This window comes from Mus musculus, chromosome 5, assembly GCF_000001635.26.
Source record: "Mus musculus strain C57BL/6J chromosome 5, GRCm38.p6 C57BL/6J".
NCBI classification, from domain to species: domain Eukaryota; kingdom Metazoa; phylum Chordata; class Mammalia; order Rodentia; family Muridae; genus Mus; species Mus musculus.
Genome location: NC_000071.6, coordinates 92,415,025 through 92,436,806, shown reverse-complemented (window position 1 = coordinate 92,436,806; position 21,782 = coordinate 92,415,025). Strand labels below are relative to the sequence as shown.

Genomic DNA, 21,782 nt, shown 5'->3' with positions numbered 1-21,782 from the left:
CTGCCTCTGCCTCCCGAGTGCTGGGATTAAAAGCGTGTGCCACCACGCCCGGCAGGGAAACAGAATGTAATGGTAATTTTTTTAAAAGGTGGGGCCAGAGAGACTGCTCAGTCAGTACAGTGCTTGCTGTTAATGTTTGAGGATATGAGTTTAATCTTCATCACCCATATTTAAAATTAAACAAACGCTGAGCACAGTGGCATTCATGTATAACCATAACACTGGGCAGGCAGAATCAGGAGTCCCCTGGGGCTTGCTGGCTGGACAGTCTTGCCAAATAAGCGATGAGATCTAGATTTATTGAGAGACCTTGTATTAGAAATTAAGAGTAAATTAGGAAGACACCCATGTCAATCTCTGGCCTTCAGGCACGTGTGCACATATGTGTGTATACACTCTTCCCACACATGCATGTGCTCTCTCTCTCTCTCTCACACACACACAAAATGGGGCAAAGAGGTTCCTGAGAAAACTAAAATTAGATCTACCACATGACCCAGCTATGTCTATAAGGACTCCAAGTTAGTCTATCACATAGATGTATATCAATCTCTACTGAAGCATTAGTCACAATTGTTAACAAACCTAGTTGCCTAACAACAGAGGGATGGATCAGAAACAGAGGATGGTATATACTCAAAAGAGTTTTCAGCCCTAAGAAGGAAGTTATGTTGTCATTTGCACAAAACTGAATATCACTGGAGATAAACATTATTAAGTGAATTAAGCCAGTCACAGAAGGAAAAAAATTCATTTATGATTCCTAGGTTTAATTAAACACATAAATCATATGACATGGAAAATGAAGTAAAATTACTAGGGAACTAATGGGAGAGACAGGGAGAAGACAGAAAATTTAGGAGTAGGAATATATATTCAAAATACAACATAAACTTGTATCAAGATGTCCTAATGTAACACAGTGCCATGTACAATAAATATTTTTAAAAGGAGAAAAGAATCGGGGCTAAGTAGAGAAAAACCAGCGAAGTGACTTTGGGGATGCTGCTTTGCAACTCTAATCCTCAGTCCTCCTGTCTCGTCTGTGCCAATTAGTCAACGACAGAAATCTTCTCTGTGTAGTTGAGGATTAAATGTTCCCCAGAAGTGCGATGCAGGGCACAGATTTTACCAGTTAGTGGGCCCATTTGCTTCATCGAGGTCAGCCCTTCTTCTTGGTCAATGACAATAGTAGTAAACTGTCTGAAACGCAGCTGGGGGTTTAAAAAAATATGCAAAAACAATTACTAGCGTGCATTCCACATAGCTAACACACGTGTTACCACCATCGCCATCATCTTTCCATCACTCTCGAATGCCTCTTTCTCAACTGCTTTATCTACTCAAACCTCCTTTCCTCCGGGAAGGACCGCTCCTCAGAGGTAAGGGCAGTACTTTCACGCGGTCCCTGCACACTGTCACTTCTCTAAAGTGGCTTCAGAGAGCCACCATACAACACCCCATGTCCAACTTCTCATCACTTCCCCTTTGTGGTGACGCCCCACACCACGTGAAAGCCACAAACACACCCCCGGAAGTGATCGGTGGTAGGCGTTCCCGTTCGATCATCCCACCCACTCCATCCTTGCTTGGTTCCTGCCTGCTCCGCTTAGACCGGGAAGGAGGCGGAACTAATGGTACGGACCGCCTGACGGTTCCCAGCCGGACAGAAGAGCGGAGGGCACTGGGCGTCGCGCCGCGCGAGCCCGGGGCCATCTAAGTGCTGCTCCCGCGACATGGCTTTCAATTTTGGGGCTCCTTCGGGCACTTCGGGCACCTCTACAGCCACCGCGGCACCGGCGGGTGAGTCAGCCCTGGGCCTACCTTCTTCCTCCAAGGAACCAAAGCCTCGGGCCCGCCCCCTCGATCCGATCGGTCCGGCTGGGGGGTCCCGGGGTTGCCCTGGCACTCGGGACACCTTGGAGTCATTTGGAGAGGGCGGTGGCGGTGGTGGCGGCGGCGGTGGCGGTGGGAGGGCCGCGGGCTGCTCAGGCTCAGCCTGGGGCTCGCACAGCACGCTCAACCCGCGTGGCTCGGCCGCCGCGGTGCTTCCCGCCATTGGGGTGTCCGCCCAGGAGAGGCCGGAGGCTACGCCCCTCTCATTTCCCGGGACCCCGCGTCCCCTCGTCCGTCTCAGCCTCAAGGTCCAGACGGGTAAAGTTGGAGCCAGGCTGCCCGCAGCTCCCTCTGTCCCCTCCCCAGCCCGGGGGGGGGGGATGCTCGGCCCCCGCCCGTGCTGCCCTTCGCTCCTTCTGTCTGTCCGCACCTTGGCTTTCTTCCCCTGATCCGGTGCAGGTCAGGTTTGTTCACGCTGTGAAACCTCTTGCTGATTCTTGTAATTCTTACCTTTCTTTCTTCTCCTTTTCTCTTTCCCTCCTCTCACCTTTTCAAATTTTTGTTTCTCTTGCCTCCACGACTATCAGGATTTGGTGGGCTTGAGACTGCCAACTCCACCGCCGGTGGGTTTAATTTTGGGGGTTTCGGATTAACCGCTAACCCTGCAGTGAACTTTAATATTGGGAATTTCGGTGTTTCTACTACCTCGGCGACTCCGTTCAATTTTGGTAACAGTCTGGCGAGTGCAGGTAGATACTGGGGTCATGTGTGTAACGAGTATGGGGGCTGGAGTCCAAGAATGTTCCGATGTCCCTAGAGTTTGGGGGAAGAAATGGCACTTGTCTAATAAAGAAAGGGGTTTATTTCCTAAGATCAAATCAAATATATTTAAAGTTTTGGCTGCTTTAAAAGATGTGGGTTTTGGAAAGCCTTAAAGAATTAGAATGCACCTTGGTTGGATTTTCATTTAATGATACAGAGCACAGCTTCCAAATGATAAGTTGGGAACCGAATATTTTTTAAAACATTAGCTTTAGCAGAAGGTAAGCGTTTCCCTGGGATTCTTGGACTCCTGCAGTCATTTTTCATTTTTTAATACATATTTCATTGGGATTTCATCTTATTGTCCTTGTGTTTCCAAGAGAAACAAGTCTTATACGAACAGCAGCGACCTGTCTTGTTTTTCAAACTGTAACGATGTTTTTCTAGCATTAACTCAATATATTAGGATGTATTTCTATATATAATTGTAGAAAGAATCCCGGATTCTTTGCTGGGTTTTTGGGAAATTTTCCATGAGTAGTTTTAATTTACCAATTAACACTGAGTTCTAAAAAGTAGGCTCGGCATCTTTTACTTTCAAAAAGAGGATGATGAAGGTTTTTGGTTTTTTGGTTTTTTTAATCTGTGGCTTGTTTGAAGATCACTGAAATTTTTCAGAACACAAATTAATGGATGTGTACGACCCAATTTAAGTTAGGCTTATGTGAGCTCGACATCCGTATGACTCTTAGAAAACTCTCCATCCTCAGCTGCTCGTATATGAATGTACTGTCCATAGTTTATGTTCCGTCAAGCCACTGCTGCCCGTGCCAATTATATGCATTTGGTAAGCCTTACTTCTAAACTTACTGGGAAAGTTGGGGATTTTGTCCATTTACTGGGTTTTACATTGTTGATGTCACCTTATCCTCTCAGTTAAAAATAGTGAAAAATACTTGGAAATTCCAAAGATAAAGGGACTCATTAAGAAATATTAGAAGCCGCACCCACCACCCCTGGGGTGTTTACCTTTCCTAGTTTGCTTAAAATTGGCACTGGGCAAAACAAACCTTATTTTGAAATTTATGTTTCAGAATAAAGCAAACCATATAGTTTAACAGCAACGAATAAACCTGTTTGTATTTGCTTGATTTCATGTCCATTTGGCGTTGTCGCTGTTACTTTGAATTGTACAAATACAAGTGTGTTTTGACTATTTTCAAATATGTTAATTAACTCAGCCTTCAGGAGAGAGCTTTAAAAAATTACATTTTTTGTATCCATATAGGACTACTATTACTAATAAGAGTGTTTTTGATAATCTGAAACATGACAAGATACTGACTAGCATTTTTAGTGTGTAGCCAATTCGAATAACATAGTTATTATTTGAAAGTAGGAAGTTAAAAGGGCTCTATAGACAGTATTTATTTTAGAGGTTATGTCAAAATGTTTGGCTGGCAGTATTTTGATAGAATCTATAAATTAACATGTGTTCAGTTGCCTATTTAATAATTTTTAAAATCTGAATTGTATTGCTAAGAGTACAGGGTAGTGGTAGACTACTTGCCTGCCTTGTATGAGCAAGGTCCTGGATTTAATACCAGTGCCACAAAATTGATTGAAGCTAATTCATTTCTTTTTCTTTAGAATGGCATCTCACTGTGTAGTTCAGGGTCATTTAGAAACTGTAAGCCTGCCTTAGTGTCTCTCTCTATGAGATTGCAGGCGTATACCAAGACATCCATCTCATTGCAATCTTGAAGAGGCTCTCTTATTACAAGAAATATATGAGGTTCAAGTTAGAATCTCTGAAAACTTGGAGTGTAACTCAGCATTTAGAGTTCAAGTGTTTTTTTTTTTTTTGAGAGTTTTTGGCAGCATATTTATAACTAGATAACTGCTGCCAATACTTTAAATTAGGTTGTCATTTCATTCTGTTTTTACATTGTTAAGATATACCAAGATTGATTTTCTTTTTTTTTTTTTTTAAATAGATTTAGTTAAAAATAGAACCTGTCAGGTTGCCACAGTGTGACGCAGGCCCATGGTAGCTGAGGCTACCTTCTTTGCCATTTCTCCACTTATTTTTTTTTTTTTTCCTTCCTTCAAGAAAGACATTCTTTCGGGAGGCAAAGGCAGGTGGATTTCTGAGTTCGAGGCCAGCCTGGTCTACAGAGTGAGTTCCAGGACAGCAGGGGTACACAGAGAAACCCTGTCTCAAAAAAAAAAAAAAAAAAAAGACATTCTTATTTTATAGAGGTAGACATATTGGTATGTTTTGGTACGTTTCCTTTAGTAGTTGTTTCACACAGACTAAGGGCATCCCTAATGAAAGCTAATGGAGATGTAATTTAACTCACGAGAATTACGGTTGAGAGCTGGCAAAGCAAGCCATCTGCTGCCATCGTATGCTTGGCACTGTTTAAACAGTTGAGTTCGTTGTAAAACAGCAACGTTGAACTAGGAGATTTTGAAAAGACTGTGAGTAAGCTATAGACATAGTTCAGGGTAGAGGACTTACTCAGCCATTCGTTCACTCCCTACCTCTGCAAACCCCTACAGGTTTTATGCAAAGGATCTAGATTTCCTATTTTTGCTGGGGAAGGGGAGAGGGGAGTGGTGACGTTCTCACACCTACAGTAGCCTTCTGGACTCTCGAGAATGCTCTTTGTTAAGGGGTTCACTTTAAACAGCTCCACTGTCAGTAAACAGTCATTAATTTATTAGTCAAAATTGTATGGACGCTTGAATTTGTAATAGCTAGTCTAAAAGTGGATATATATCATTTTAGACTTAGGACAGTCTAATTTTTTTTCAATCACGTTACCCATTTAGTTAACGGGATTTGTATTGTGTTGTATTATTTCTGTCTAAAGCACTTGGTCATTTATTTCTTGCAATGCATTGACCTTCTGATTAGTAAGTAATTAGGATTTTTTTAACCTATGTTGAAAAAAGAAAAGAAAAATTTAGATCAATATGTCCTTTATATTTAGCAACTACTTACAAAACAATTTGAAATGAAAACGCAATCCCCGCTGTGTGCACAAAAGGACCCTTACGTTTTATCCGTTTTTAATTAGGTGGGTTTGGAGGATTTGGAACAACAACTACAACTGCAGGCTCTGCCTTCAGCTTTTCAGCCCCAACAAACACAGGCAGTACAGGTAAGAGGTTATCCTAAGTCCTAAGACATAAATGTGGCACAGGTTGATGTTTTTAGCTTACTCAATTCTGATTTCTCATTGAAAGGCCTTCTCGGTGGCACTCAGAACAAAGGTTTTGGCTTTGGTACTGGTTTTGGCACAACGACGGGAACTGGCACTGGTTTAGGCACTGGCTTGGGAACCGGACTTGGATTTGGAGGATTTAATACCCAGCAGCAGCAGCAGCAGCAGCAGACTTGTAAGTGGGATTTTACCTTCAGCTATAAAATTGTGGCAGTAACAGCAATGTTGCTTCGGATACAGATTGCCTTAGTTTTAAGGACTGTAACTGTATCCCAAAGAGTTCCGAAAGCATAATATTTATTCCAGAAAGTTATTCCAAGATGCATAATATTTATGCATTCTTGGAATTAGGAAAAAGACTGACTGGTATGATTGGGACTGTAAGGGCCCTACGTTTGAAGTCAGTCCATGAAAGCTGTAGTGATTTCTGTGTCGGGGTATAGTTTACTAGATTATACATACGGGCTCACCCTTGTCATGTTGAGGCAGAACCTGAGCACACTCCATATCTTCCCTTATAGCACTGATCCATGGGACGAGCTGTGTCCCGGCTTTCACAGCCTCTTCCCTTCCTTTGTAGTTCTGCTGTTTACAAGTGTGAACATCATGAGTGTGAACGTCACGAGTGTGAACTGAACAGATCATTTTGCCATTCTTAGATCTCTGCAGGCTCCTTTTATATCATTAATTCACAGATGAAGTCAGATCTTTGTCTTTCAGGTTTTCTATTTGTACTTTACTGAAGTCATTCTTGTATAGTTAACATAATCTTTGTCATCTGTATCTCCTAATTGTTGGGGATAGTTCAGTATTTTATTTTTAAGACTGTGTCATAGAATATCCTTTATCATGCAATGTATAATATCTAAATATGTGGTTTTGTAATGATGCTAGCAGCCATTGGTAATCATTACTTAGATGAGTTAATTTATTACAGATTAAGAAGTAGTGTTGTTCATGTAGATTTTTTCATTCGTTTGTTGAATTCATTTGTAAGGAACTTTACCTCACCTGTGTGTTTTGATTTTTTTTCTTTTTTTTTTTTTTTAATGTTGGAAATACAATCAGCCCTCTGGGTCCCGTTCTCCCCCCCCCCCCCCCCAAAATAAGGGCTTGTCTCTCCAACCCTTTGTTCCTAGGAGTGCATCGTTAAAATCTTGCTTCATCAGACTCAGCCTTTTGGGTCCTGTTTTTTAGAGTTAGGCTGTCAGGCATTTCAGTTTTGTTTGTGATGTGCTTGGCTCGCTGTGAGTCAGACCTGGGCCTTCTGGAAGAGCAGCAAGCACTCTCAGCTGCTGCGAACTGTCGGGTTTAGTTCAGTTTTGATTGGATTATTTGCTTGATTTTTATTTTAATGTTAGGAGTTTGTAATATCTTAAATGTGACTACTTTATTGGGTCAGTTGCTACCAAGGATTTTCTCCTTTTCTGTAGGTTGTCTTCACTCTTGTCATTATTTTTGCTTTACAGAAGCTTCTCATTGTCACAGAATGTCACTCGCCAAATTTTATGTGTGTGAGTGTGTGCCCATGTGGAGGTCTTCCTTAATCAGTCTTGACTGGTTTTTGAGAGCGAGTCACTGGAGCTGCAGCCTGGTGAATTGGTTAGACCACTGGCCAGCTGGTTCCTGGGGCTCCCCAGCCCCCCTCCCGGCACCATGGGCCCAGTGTGTGCTGCTGCCCGTGCTTGTGTCCTCGGGTCTGTAGCAGCACCTGATCACTGAGCCACCCTCCTCAGCCTGTTCACACCTTAACTGCAGACATGGAGACTGTTCCTTTACATTTATGATCCTTGTTGACAGGTCCGGACTGATTTCTAAATTCTAGTTGTAGGCTGATGTTTGCTAGCTGTTAGATTGTTTCCTGATTCTTCTAATCTATTTCAGTAAGTGCCTCTGCATCTTTGCTCTTCACCAAACACCCTTGACTTCTGTCGTAGCTGAGACCCTGGTTATTCCCTGGACACAGTGTTTTCCCTTTGCTCTTTTCTTTTCTTTTTCCTTTTTGAGACAGGGTCTTATTCTATAGCCTAGGTTGGCCTGGAATCACTATGTAGCCCAGGTTGGCCATAAACTCTGGCAATCATACTACCTGTTTTCAAGTGCTAGCTAGCATTACAAGTGTAAGATACCACACATGGTTGAACATGCCGTTTTCTGTTTAACCCTCTCAGATACAATTTGAAGAGGAAATTTGGATTGCAGCACTATTTTATTTTAAAGCCCTGCTTGTCTGAGATGCTGTCGACTGCACTGTCTCTGAAGCACTTGGTCTCTGTGTCTGCTGGCTCTGGCCATATTTCATCAGTCTGACCTTTTTTTTATAACTATGCTACCAGTTTGGGTTATTGTAGCATCTGTATTAGCCATGCACTCATCCCTGTACTCAGAGGGGTCCACTGCACTTGAGAACATTTCACCTGCCTTTCAGCCATTTCCAGGCTGGTCTCTGACTTCCTCAGAGGCTTTCTGGACTGCCAATGCTTGTTGCTTTCCTTCTGTTCTGACCTGGCTACAGTCTCGCCCATATGTAAGATAATATAGAAACCCATTCTGTAAGTTGCAATACCGACAGCTGGGAGGGGCGTATTTTGCTTACCATACCGTGGGTCTAAGTTTCCTGGGCTTGTTTGTTTGTTTTTCCTGCTGAAGCTTTAGGTGGTCTCTTCAGTCAGCCGACCCAGGCTCCTGCACAGTCTACCCAGCTCATCAACACTGCCAGCGCACTTTCTGCTCCAACGCTACTGGGGGATGAGAGAGACGCCATCTTGGCAAAGTGGAACCAGTTGCAGGCCTTCTGGGGAACAGGAAAAGGATATTTCAATAATAACATTCCTCCAGTGGAGTTTACCCAGGAGAATCCCTTTTGCCGGTTTAAGGTATCAGATGTGTCTTTGATCGTCATTTAAAGAGTGAATATAAGATACTAACTTTTAGATTAAATTGACATTAAATAGTCGTTTCTTGTTTTTTTAGTATTTCTTGAGAATGGTGTGATTTTTATTTTAAAATTATAAAAATGTATACAGTTAAAAGTGACTTTCGAAAACGAATTGTGTATGATTCTGAGGACTGAGGAAGAAGCTGTTGGCATGGTGATCTGGCTCTGTGTTGCACATCTGAATCTCAGCTCTCAGGGGTGGACAGAGGACAGAAGTCAGTCGTGTTCAGCTACAGAGCAAGTCAGAAACCAGCCCAGGATACATTAGACCCTGCCTCAAAAACTCAGGGCCCAAAAAGTGACTCAGTGAGTGAAGGTGCATGTGACCAACCCTGGTGGCCTCAGTTTGACACTCAAACCACCTGGTAGGAGGAGACTGAGTCCTGAAGTCCTCTGACTGCCACGTGTGTGCCATGATGTGCCCCCTTAATGTTCTGCTTGTGACATTCTGAAAAGGTCACTAGACTTAGGCTGTGTTCATTAACACTGGGGGGCGGGGGGGGGGGTGGTGGTGTAAGCCCTGTGACTGTCACTATAAGACAGTAATGGCTTTTTCCTTTGTTCTGCCTCCTCATTGTGTACAAACAACCATCTTACTGAAATGTCACGTCAGTAAAGTAGCCTGCTTTACTTGACTGTTTAATTTTTCTTTCTTGGCTTTTTTGAATATGAGGTTCTCCCCCTGCCCCAGGATCTTGCTGTATTAGGTCCAAGCTGACCTTGAATGCACTATGTAGCCAAGGCTGGCCTCAAACTCACGATCATCCTACGTCAACCTCTTCTGAGTGTGGGGCTTGGTTGTAGGGCTACGCCACCACAGTCAGCGGGGAATGCACTTACCATAGCAAGTCAGTATATTACAATCAGGTTTATAGTTCACCCTGCTTCTTTATTTTTTATTTTGGGCGTGGGGGTTGTGCTTGGGAGTCAAACCCAGAGCCTCATGTATGTTAGTCACATATTCTGCCACTGAACTTCACTCTCACACCTCAAGACCAGAGAAGTGCTGCAGATTTTAGATTTTTCAGATTTTGGAATATTTAGGTATACGAGATATCCTGAGAACAGGACTCATCTAAGCAGGAAATTAATTTACATGTATATGCAGCCTAACAGTAATTTTATTTTTCCTGTGCTTATGTGCTGTGACCCAAGGTCAAGTGTAGAATGTTTCTTACCTGGAGCATCATATTGATATCAGAAAGTTTCAGAATTTGGAGCACTTTGTAGTTTAGCTTTACACATTAGGGATATTTAATTTCTGTATCATCTGAGTGTTACTTGAAAATCTTAATGTCATTGTTTAGCAATAAGATATACAGTAAGTAGTAAATGTAGGTTGAAGTATCCGTTTAAATGTTTTATATTTTCTGAAAGGTTGCTATGTAATATGCATAGTAAAATGTATGAATGAATGAACTTAAATACTTCTTTAAAAGTTGTGTATACAGGGGCTGGAGAGATGGCTCAGAGGTTAAAAGCACTGGTTGTTCTTCCAGAGGTCCTCAGTTCGATTCCCAGCAACCATATGGTGGCTCACAACCATCTGTAATGAGGTCCGGTGCCCTCTCCTGGCTTGCAGACATAAATGCAGGCAGAACACTGTATACATTATAAATAAATAAATTAGAATGACACATTTTTTTTAAAGTTGCATATATGCAGTAACAAAGAATAAAAAGCTCCTTTATATAAGCTACTTTTAGCAGTGTGTAATTCTTCATATTTAATTTTATGTAGTCTTACTCATTTAATACCTGTTTCATCAAGTTTTACTACATGAAATCATAATATAATAGTCCTTCTTTATATCATTAGTAACTTGACAGTGTCATTGTACATTGAACATATATTATTTGTAAATTGTTTCTTTAAAATTTAGTTCAAGACTCATGAGTCAGATCTCTAGTGAAGTAAGTACCCTTGGGCCATCACTTCTGCAGTTGTATTCATGACAGAGTTGTTTCAGTATATCAGAAATACCCCCCAAAATACATGATTATCAAAATCAGAGAAAATTCTTTAGTTGGAGAGGGAATTTTAATTTCATTCTGTTTATGTTACTTTTGGGTTTTGTCTATAGCATGGGATATCCTCAGGCATAGAATGATGGGAGAATAATTCCCTTCGTTATCATTTAGATCATTTTAGCAGATGCTAAGCTATCTATTAAACGTTGTTATAATACCTGTATATACTGTTGATATTTGTGTTGTTTACTTCACAGGCTGTAGGCTATAGTTGTATGCCCAATAATAAAGATGAAGATGGACTAGTAGTTTTAATTTTCAACAAAAAAGAAACAGATATTAGAAGCCAGCAACAGCAATTGGTAGAATCATTGCATAAAGTTTTGGGAGGAAACCAGACCCTTACGGTCAATGTGGAGGGCATTAAGACGTTGCCGGATGATCAGTAAGTACAGAATATGGGTTGTTCCACTGGGGGCTTTGTGTTGTGAAACACAAATCTCAGCAGAGTGGTCCTGTTAGGTGGTGATTATTGTGTATTTAGAGAACTGGTTTTTTTGTTCTTTTGGTTTTTAAAAAAAGACTTATTTATTGTATGTATATGAATACACTGTCTTCAGACACACCAGAAGAGGGCATCAGATCCAATTACAGATGGTTGTGAGCCACCATGTGGCTGCTGGGAACTGAACTCAGGACCTCTGGTAGAGCAGTCAGTGTTCTTAACCGCTGAGCCATCTCCAACCCTATAGAACTGTTTAAAGAGGTTTTCCCCTTTATTTTGAATTTCTTAACTCAGGTGCTAGATGTTTGTGCAGGAGCAGCAGGGAGCGCTGTGGCTGCATGCAGGTGACCGCAGAAAGGAGTTGCTGGAACCTTTTAAAAACTGACTCTGGGTTTTGGTTTAGTTTTTGTTGCTGTTGGTTTTGGTGGGTTTAAGACAGTCTTCTTGTTTGGTGCTTGTTCTCTAGAAATGCACTCTGTAGCCCAGGCTAGCCTAACACTTGGAATGTACCTCCTGCCTTTTCTCCATGCAGGAGTTAGAACAGTGTAACCAGGTCTGGCTTGATTACTCTGCTCATTCATGGACCGACCCTGTGATTGCTCCAGTTCCCAGGCCTTTCTGCCATTTTATTCCTGGTTGCAATATACTTACTTACTTTTGTATTATTACGGTTAAATGACTGATATTGTTATTGTTTGTAATGCCCAGTGACTGACTCGGGTTTCTTCCTGGGTCTTGGTTGCAGCAGGCAGCCCATAAGCTATTGGCAAAGCCATGAGAGTAAATAGTTCTAGGGATGGAGGGGGGATGGAACGTAAGCTTTTGATAGAGAGCTATAGTGCTGAGCAAATCTTTTCAAAAAATATATTCTTACTTACCTACCTCATTTTGGCTTTTGTCATTTAAGTTGATTTACAAGTGTGCCTAACCTTTGTAAGGTTACTTTCAAGATTTTAAAAAAAAAACAACTTTCCTCTTATAAACATCCATTTCCACCTTCAGCCAGCAGTGCTTTGAAACCGTAAGCTGTGTTGGTGTTTATGGCTGTGTGTCATGTAGTCATTTTGTTATGAATCTGTTGTTTTCCTGCAGGACGGAAGTTGTCATTTATGTTGTTGAGCGTTCTCCAAATGGCACCTCGAGAAGAGTTCCAGCGACAACACTGTATGCCCACTTTGAGCAAGCCAACATTAAAGCCCAGCTGCAGCAGCTTGGGGTGACCCTTTCTATGACCAGGACAGAGCTGTCTCCCGCTCAGATCAAGCAGCTCTTACAAAACCCTCCCGCAGGTGGGCATGCGCTGCAGCCAGGGCTGCTCGGTGATCGTCCGCAAGCTTATCACGAGTCTGCTTATTTAGAATGTGTTCAGGAATGTTTATGTTTTAGTCAGGTGTAATTTTAAATTATATAGCTAATATATATGTTTATTAGAAATTTTAGGGAGTAATAAGAATAATAAACCATCTACCGATAGGTAAATCACTTGAAATGTTTTAGGGTTTTTTTTTAATCTTCGTTTTAACTGAGCATTTAAGTGAAACTTAAATGTGTTTGCACTTTAAAAAAAAAAAAGAAGTTTAGACATCGTAAGTAGACTGATCATTCTAGATCATCTCCCTTCCTCCAGCACTGGACTCTGCTGATCAGGGCCTGTGATTTTACATGTAAGCCTGTGTACATGTAATAGAAAAAGGATTCTGCACTATACATTGCTGCTGCCTGCCTTTTAGATGCAGAATTTCCTAGTATTTTTCATGTTAGTATATTAAGATAAATGTTATTGTAAACACTATAGTAGTCATATATACTTTACTTAAATTCAATATTATTTCTGTGCATTCATCATTCCAAACTAAGCAGTAGTTAGTATCCACGGAAGTTCCTCCTAGGACACGTGGGCAGGTAGTGTTTTAGAGTAAGCTCTATGGTAGCTGGGAATGGGGCTCTTAACTGTACTCTTTGGGAGAAGGAATGCAAAAGATCAGGAGTTTGAGGTCACAGGCTAGACTGCATAGTGAATTGAGGGCCAGCCTAGGCAACATGGTAATGCCGCCCCTCCTCCCACACCACAAAGTTCACTAGAATGAAATCCTGACAGTGAGATGTGAACTACTCTTATGTTTGTTACTTTCTACCAGTATATTTGTAAGTGTGAGGTATGGCTTCTTTCTCTCTTCCTCTTCGTCCCAGCAACATAGTAGTGAAAGAGTTAATATTTAGTCTGATTTTTCCTGGTGACCAGGTTGAATATCTTCTCACTCTTGTTTGTGAATAGCCTTTTTCTGTCATGTGCTCCTTTCCTGCGTAATTTGTTGTGGCTTTGTGTGTGCGGGTCCCAAAGGTATTAATTCCACTGTCTGTTGCAGATACTTCCTTTCTATCAGAACTTATAAAATTCTTGCAATGATTTTTTTTAAAAGTAATTCCTTATACAGCTTCTGAACTCAGTGTCAAATTTTAAGAAAGCATTTCTCATAGCAATATAAACACAGAAAATTATGTGTTCTAAAGAATATTTCTGTTCCTGGTAGGTGTTGATCCTATTATTTGGGAACAGGCCAAGGTGGATAACCCAGACTCTGAAAAGTAAGTGTAGCACCATTTTATTTTATGTACAAACTGATGCTTACCAGAAAGGAGGGACACGTGTGGGCTGTCGGTTGTATTCTTGCATTCGGAGAGAGTCATTTTCTCGGCTTTTTAAAAACAGTTCTACCATGGTAAGGCAGCATGCTGGGAGGTGAAACTAAGTAGGGATGGAGAGAGATCTGAATTCTAGTCACCTGCTACATTTGCATTTATAATGCAAGTTTTTGACAGAACTGTATTTCCTCCTTCATCAATAGGGGGCTGAATAAAATAATGTGGTAGCTATAGATCTCAGTGCTATGGGTTTAGGAATTCATGGCAAACCTGCATGAAGTCTCTTATGAAATACATCTTGTTGGCTTTAGTAATGCATTCTGAAAAGTGACCTTGTATTTCAGGTTAATTCCTGTACCAATGGTGGGTTTCAAAGAATTGCTTCGAAGACTGAAGGTTCAAGATCAGATGACTAAGCAGCATCAGACCAGACTAGATGTAAGAGTTCACTTTTTGTTCTCTGTCTTGAGGGTGGAAAAGAAAAGAGAATCAGAGAGAGATTTTTATGGTGTGTAGGGAGCTTGTCCGCTGCAGGTGGCAGCTCTGTGCGTCTGCCTTCTTTATGGTGGTGCCATCCTCCAGCCCACATACACACCTTTTGTTTTTAATTTATGTGTATGGTTTTACCTACATAGATGTCTATACACCGCCTATTGTGCAGTACCCTTGGTAGACATAAGAGTGTATCAGATACCGTGGAACTGGAATTAAATCTGGGTGTGAGTGTGGAATTGAACCTTAGTCCTTTGGAAGAACTGCCAGTGCTCTTAACATCTGAACTAACTCTCCAGCCCCAGAAATTTGATTTGACATATCTTAGGAGCTTAGATTTATAGCTTAGATTCATTCCAGGTCACCTTTGTTTTTTATCTAACTACTTAGTAGACCCAACCTTGATTAACTTCTAAAATCAAACAAGACCTAATGCACTGCAGTGTTCTGACTGTGGGCTTGCCGCCATATTCTTTTACATGTCATTCCGATTTCATAAGGCAGAGGAGCAAGCTTACTGTTTAGAAATCGATGGTTGAATTGTCAGGCAGTTGTGTGAAGGCAGTTGTGTGAATGCAGTGCCTCCTTTTACACTGATCTGCATTGGTTTGTGTAGCCACTGTGCTTCCAGGAACACCCAACCAATATTTACACATAATTATTATTCCTTCTCAGCATTTCTTTGTCCAGAACTTCCAGTATAGTTTCTCTTATGACACTTCCTAGACCCTTTAAGCTGTGGACACTGAATTCATGAGGATCATGTGTAGCTTCACAGTGAGTCCTTCAGCTTCTGATTCCCCTGCTTCCGTCTCCCAGGTGCTGGGGTTCTAACGTCATTACACCTGGTGAGACTTGAATCTTAAGTCATTTCATCCATGCATGACATTGAGGCTGTCTGTGCCCTTTAAACTAGTTTTATGATATTCCTTTAAAAAAAAAATCTCATACATTCTGGCTGATTCCCAGATGATGAACACAGCAACCTAATTTTGTCCTTTGTTTCTTCATAATGTCTTGGTGTTTCATTAAAGAGTAATGAAGCCATGCCTGGTGGTACAGGCCTGTAATCTCAGTTACTTGGGAGTCATAGGCAGGAGGATTGAAAGTTCAAGGCCACAATGGCCCGTGAGTTTAAGTTCAAGGTCAACTTGGCCTGTGTAGTGAGATCTTGTCTCAAAATAAAAAGTAAAAGGGGGCTGACGGACATAGCTCGTATTGCATGTGCCGGGCCTTAGGTTCAGTTCCCCAATGTATCCCAGTCTCCCACCCCAAAAGGTGATCTACCGTGGGGGCACACTAAAATACTTAGTGCAACTTCTTTGTTCTGTCTTTTTTTTAAAGATTTATTTATTATTATATGTAATTACACTGTAGCTGTTTTCAGACACACCAGAAGAGGGCATCAGATCTCATTATGGATGGTTGTGAGCCACCATGTGGTTGCTGAGATTTGAACTCAGGACCTTTGGAAGAGCAGTCAGTGTTCTTAACCGCTGAGCATCTCTTCAGCCCCTGTTCTGTCTTTTAACACTCCAGTGGCATAGAAATGAATTATGATAGGGACAACTATAGACTTAACCTTGATTGGAACGCCTTACAGACTGTAGCCTGCTGAGAAGTAGTGCTGTTGTTAAAGTGCTGAGCATTGTGGCCTGATTCCAGTCCCCAGAACCATGTGAAAACATCAGGTGTGATGATACTGTAGTCTCAGTGCTAGGGAGGCAGAGATAGGCCTCCGAGCTCACTGTCCAGTCAGGCCACACCCAAGGTGGTCTTCTGGCTTCTACACAAGGATGTGCATTGTACTCAAAGAAAACTCATGTGCACACTCAAGTTAAACCTACCCTGCTAAGATTAAGATAGCATAGGGCAGGGCTGGAGAGATGGCTCAGCAGTTAAGAGCACTGACTAATCTTCCAGAGGTCCAGAGTTCAATTTCAAACAGCCATATGGTGGCTCACAACCATCTGTAATGGAATCTGATGCCCTCTTTTGGTGTGTACTCATACACATAAAATAAATCTTTAAAAAATTACTCATACTTAGAAAGAAAGAAAGAAAGAAAGAAAGAAAGAAAGAAAGAAAGAAAGAAAGAAAGAAAGAAAGAAAGAAAGAAAGAGAAAGAAAGCAAGCAAGCAAGCAAGCAAGCACAGGGTGAAGTAAGGAGGATTTTAGGCCAGACAGAAAGCCGTCACCAGAGACAAGAAAATGTCTTCACTTTTAGGACTTTATCATTCCCTTTGCCCCTCAGACCTGAACTTTTTCCATTCAGACCTGGTTATTGGTTCTATCCCCAAATAGTACTCAAAGTCCCTTATTTCTAAAATGCTATTGTTTTTTACAGTATGTTGCCTCATCACTAATATCTTATAGCTCTAAAGAAATCTTTGAATAAAAAACTTTTATTTTTTATTTATTTATTTAGATATTTAGATATGTAAGAGAAGGAAACGTCCAGAATTACGGGGCTAAATAAGGCTCAGCAGTTAAGAGCACGCACTGCCACAGAGGAGGCAGCTGACTCCTGCCCATGACGCAACCTCTAGGGGAACTAGAATCCTCTCTGGACTCTAGTGCACCTACACACATGTACAAAGAGAAAGAATTTTAAAAATAATAAAATGCAGAATTAAAGATGGTTGTATTTTGAGAGATGGATCTCAAGGTTATCTTGGAATTAGGCTTGGACATGTGGGTGTGCCTATTAAATAGAGATGGATCGAAAGGCTATCTCGGGATTGGGCATGGACATGTGGGTGTGTCTGTTAAATAGTGTTGTATCCTATATTTCTTTCAACAGATCATATCTGAAGATATTAGTGAACTGCAAAAAAATCAAACTACGACTATGGCCAAAATAGCACAATACAAGAGGAAACTGATGGAGCTCTCCCACAGGACCTTACAGGTTATAACAGGATTCCCCCAATGTTTGTAAGATGTTTAGGGTAATATAGGCCAAATAAGGAGTTTTGTAAAGTAGGAAAAAGACCGAAAAATTGGGGAAAAGATCATTTGGTGGGAGGTGAGAGAAAAGTATTCTAAAGTTCCCGTCTTACTGACAGGGTACAAGAAAAAGTAGAAAATTACCCATTCCTGGTTTCAGAAAGTAGAGGACATTTTTGATTGCCAGGAAAGGGCATGGGACTGTGTATTAATGATTAAAACCAGTTACCAGTTTTAACAGGTAGAAGGAAATAACAACCTGAAATCATGAATTGTCAAGAAAACAAGTGCTACATCAGATTTGAAGAGACACACGCAAAGCCAAATAAAATTCAGAGAAGCTTGAAACCAGAGAGGGTGGGAGCCAGTGATAGGCTCAGAAGGCAGTGGGAAAGACTGAAAGCTGCTTCTGTGGAAGACTACCAAAATAGTAATCATCTCAGAGAGAGAGCCAAAGTCAGTGAGAAGCGTTGACCTAAATACACAGAGGCCTGAGTGATAAAAGATGGTATGCATTTTTCAGATTTGGAACCTAGGAAAGATAGGTGATTAAAATAGCAAATAAAAATTACCAAAAGTAATGTATGTCAAATTGAAGAAATTGCTAACTATTCCAAAAACAGGAAAAAGAGCTGCTAAAGACGGTAAGGAGAACCCAGGAGCGCCTCATTTCATTATTGAATTTTATCTAACTAATAAAAAGCCAATTTTTCTTACTTTAATCTTTCTGAGGAAATATATTGATGGCTTCCTTTTTTCCCTCTTTGAACAATTTCATTGAGATGTAATTCACATACCATATATTTAACCCACTTAAAGGTTATATCGTCCATGAGTCTGACAGTTTAGGATGTTTTTATCATCCTACAGAGAATCCCCATGCCTCTCAGGAGCCGCTCGCCTGTTTAGCCCACATCTGTTGGCAGCCTTCTACCAGTGCTTGGTGCATAGTAACATGGAGAGATGCTCATGTGACTGGAAAGCTAGAAATTTTACATTGAAAGTGACGAAGTCTAGATGTTGTAGCATTCCTATGACGCTATCACTGGAGATGGGCAGGAGGGTCAGGCCATCCACAAATCAGGCTGGAGGCCACCTTGGGTTACTTGAGACCTTGTCTCAAAACAAATATATATATTTTTTTAATCTTTTTCAGTATTTGGGTTCAAAAAGGTAAATTTATAAATAGCATTGATTTTTTTTTTTAGGTTGTTACTATGTGTTTTATACAAAAATATTTTCTATGACATGAAAATCTAATTGGAATGTAGGCATACATGTAAAGGCGCTTTATTCAAGAGGAAACATAAAGCACTTGGATTTTAAAAAAAAAAAATGATTTGGGTTTTTATTGTTTGTTGGAGGCAGGGTCTCAGTTCTGCAGCATAGACTAGCCTGGAACTCTCCTTGTCCCTCAGGCTAGCCTCAGATTGGTGGTCCTCCTACCTTAGCCGCCCAAGTGCTAGGATTTATTTCAAAGCACCCTGAATTAGTTTCAAGATGGTTTTTAACAGCAAGTCCATAATGGCTTTTGTTTTTAATGTTCTACTAGACAGTACTGGTATCTGTCTTCTATAGGTCCTAATCAAACAGGAAATCCAGAGGAAGAGTGGCTATGCGATCCAGGCTGATGAAGAGCAGTTGCGGGTTCAGCTAGATACTATTCAAGGGGAACTGAATGCGCCCACTCAGTTCAAAGTAAGCACTTCTAAGTCTGTCCAGCCAGAGGTGGTTCAAGGTGGTCAGTACAGTTGTCCCATCACACAGGAATAAATTCTGTCATGGTTTGCTTAGCTTGTACTAAAGCTTCAAATCAAAGAGCTGGGAGTTTGAACAGATGAGTCAGAAGAGTTGTCTTTAGCTGGGATTGCCCCTAGCTGGGATTGTTAACGGTTTGTCTCTGGCTCACTGCTAGGGTCGGCTGAATGAGCTGATGTCCCAGATCAGGATGCAGAATCATTTTGGAGCCGTGAAATCTGAAGAAAAGTACTACATAGATGCAGACCTGTTACGAGAAATCAAGCAGGTGAGTGTCAGTTTGCAACTCTGTAGCCGATGTAACTCTGTAACTCACTCAGGATGGCTGCTGGTCACCAGCAGAAATACTCTCCTGGTCATGAGAATGGAGAGGGATTGCAACCCACAGGCACCTCTAAGTAACAAAAGTATAAAAACCTTGCTTCCTCAAAAAATTAAAAGTAGAATTGCCATGTCTGGCAGATTTACTTCTTATTTTTGAGAGACAAGTTCTCACTGTGTAGCTCTGGTTGGCCTAGAACATGCTATGAAGACTAAGTTGGTCTTGAACTCACGAAGATCAGTCTGTCTCTGCAGTTGAGTGCTGAGATTCAAGGTACATGCCGCCACGTCCACCCGGCTCTCCTGGATATATACATCCCAAGTAGTTGCAAACAGGTCTCTGCACAGACATTTACACACCTATGTACATATACACACAGTGGAGTGGTCCTCCCTCCTAAAGAGGAGGGAATCCTCACATATGCACCAACTTGGGTTGAAATACGTACACGGTCACACAAGGACAGGTGTTGTATGATTCCCCTTCCTGTGACACAGGGACAGATGACCAATGACATGAAAGTACATAACATCTCTGTACACTAAAAGTGGCCCGTATATTGTTACTCCAGGAAGGAGCCGAGCATCCCCCGGAATGTCTAGATAGTGGGAGTGCCAGGATGGAGGCAGTGGCAGTAATGGTCAGTCTCAGGCTTCCTCCACATCCTCTCAGTGGCACTGATCCAGAAGAATCTGTGTGTGTATTAAATCGAGAAGCTGGGACTAGGGTTGTGGCTCACTTTGTAGAAAGCTTGCAGAATATTTATGGAGGCCTGGATTCAAGCCCCCACACCACATTATCAGTGATAGTGTACTCCCATAATTCAGCATTCGGGAGGCAGGAGGACCAGGAGTTCAAGGCTCTGTGTGAAAATACAGAGATTGCGTTTGGACAGTATTGTTGATCTATACTTGTTGGGTTTACCTGGCTTCAGGGTGTGTCTTGTAGGGGTGCACAGAGCTGGCTCGCTGTGCACGTTTCAGTTCCTAAGTCCTGTATTGGGAGTAGCTTGCAATTTAACAGAACAGTACACTGTTTTATTTTTCTTAATTCATTCTAGCATTTGAAACAACAACAGGAAGGCCTTAGCCACTTGATTAGCATCATAAAAGATGACCTAGAAGACATAAAACTGGTAGAACATGGATTGAATGAGACCATCCATAGCAGAGGCGGTGTCTTTAGCTGACCGTTTACAGACTTGTTGCAGAGATTGATAAAATGCGTCTCCTTGCTACATCGAGCCTTCTTCACGATGACCACATGGCCGGGGAAAAGGATGCTTCTCCTCACTGGGATGTCTGCGATCCTCAGAGGTTACTGTACGTTAAATCTGAAATGGTCACCACAAAGCCCTTCAAAGAGAATCTTTGAAAAGTTTATATCTAAAAGCTGTATTTACTTTTAAAGAAGTGTTACCCAAAGCATACACTGTTGTTCATTTTATAACAGCGTTAAGCGTAGTCACGGAGCCTGATGGTTATTCTCCGTTCTCCTCTCCATAGCACAGAGCGCCACAGAGCTACTTCCTACATGACACAACAAACTGGGATTCCATGCCTGTTGGAGGCTGTGCTTCAGGGTATAAATGCATTTCAGCTTTTATATCTGTGAAATCAGCTGTGGAGAGTAAAGAAAATCCCAAAGTATTTAATGATTTGTGTGGTTTTCCTTTTGTTCTAGAAAGACTTGAAAATATATTTTTATATTATTTTACTTATTTAGAACTTACAGAAAATACCTAACCGGTTAGGATATGACAAAATCACCACTTTTGCAAGCTGTTTTGTTTTGTTTTGTTTTTTTATTTCTAAAAATGAAATCCTTAAAATAAATTGTTAATTTGTAATTTTATGTAATTCTGTCTGGTGTTTTATTTAAAGACTTGTCAGTGCTGACATATTTTGACTAGGGGTTAAGAAATGGAAGTTGTCGTCTAGAGTGAAGACTTCCCCCATTTCTTAGCATCTGAAAACACTGGCCAAGTCCTACAGCATCATGAGATTCTCCCACAGTGCCAGTTTTACATACAACTTCTGACTGCAAAATGTACCTGGGCTTCGGCTTGTGGGCTCCTCTCCAAACGCTGTGGTTATGTTTGTGCTCTGTGTGACTTTGGCTTACACTGAGGGCTGTTAATGAGAGCGCTGTGCATCCTGCTGTATTAACGAGAGGATGGAGCCGGGAGTGCTGTATGTGTAGACCTTGAAGCAGAAGAGGTTACTTTGTAAAGAATAGAGACGATACAACTGCTAGGAATGGCATGGCTCTCCCTGGGTTTTGCTTTTGTTCTTGTTTTCAATCTTTCTTCCCTGCTTGCTGTATCCCAGTGGCTTTTTTTCTTTGCATGAGTTTGGCTCAGAAGATAGGCCTG

At 41.4% G+C, this 21,782-nt stretch overlaps 1 protein-coding gene and 1 long non-coding RNA gene across 8 annotated transcripts; one reads left to right on the top strand and one right to left on the bottom strand.

Moving 5' to 3' along the window:
• Positions 1 to 737: 737 nt before the first annotated feature.
• Positions 738 to 2,196, bottom strand: Gm42114. Its single transcript, XR_880431.3, has 2 exons — positions 1,825 to 2,196; positions 738 to 1,214 (listed from the first exon to the last, which is right to left on the bottom strand). It is a non-coding gene; the product is annotated as a predicted gene, 42114 (long non-coding RNA).
• Nup54 (nucleoporin 54) lies at positions 1,548 to 21,267 on the top strand. 7 transcript variants are annotated; one of them, NM_001359995.1, is made up of 13 exons: positions 1,608 to 1,803; positions 2,424 to 2,585; positions 5,685 to 5,768; positions 5,854 to 6,006; positions 8,481 to 8,707; positions 10,997 to 11,184; positions 12,337 to 12,533; positions 13,776 to 13,830; positions 14,232 to 14,325; positions 17,183 to 17,290; positions 18,907 to 19,026; positions 19,244 to 19,354; positions 20,469 to 21,267. In NM_001359995.1, the coding sequence occupies exons 1-13, from the start codon at positions 1,737 to 1,739 to the stop codon at positions 20,595 to 20,597; spliced, it is 1,695 nt and encodes a 564-aa protein (NP_001346924.1). In that variant the 5' UTR covers positions 1,608 to 1,736; the 3' UTR covers positions 20,598 to 21,267. The 7 variants fall into 7 exon arrangements, 6 of the variants coding, with proteins under 6 accessions (XP_017176384.1, XP_006535022.1, NP_001346924.1 ...); XM_030254531.1 differs by lacking the exon at positions 1,608 to 1,803 and adding an exon at positions 2,142 to 2,295 and having other exon boundaries at positions 20,469 to 21,262; XM_017320895.2 differs by lacking the exon at positions 10,997 to 11,184 and having other exon boundaries at positions 1,552 to 1,803; positions 20,469 to 21,262.
• The last annotated feature ends 515 nt before the right edge of the window (positions 21,268 to 21,782 follow it).

Bases quoted from the DNA above. Each gene is read 5' to 3' on its own strand.
- Nup54 (NM_001359995.1), top strand. From the start codon at position 1,737: ATGGCTTTCAATTTTGGGGCTCCTTCGGGCACTTCGGGCACCTCTACA. The intron at 8,708-10,996 runs GTATCAGATGTG...TTTACTTCACAG, and splicing joins ATCCCTTTTGCCGGTTTAAG to GCTGTAGGCTATAGTTGTAT. The intron at 12,534-13,775 runs GTGGGCATGCGC...TGTTCCTGGTAG, and splicing joins CTTACAAAACCCTCCCGCAG to GTGTTGATCCTATTATTTGG.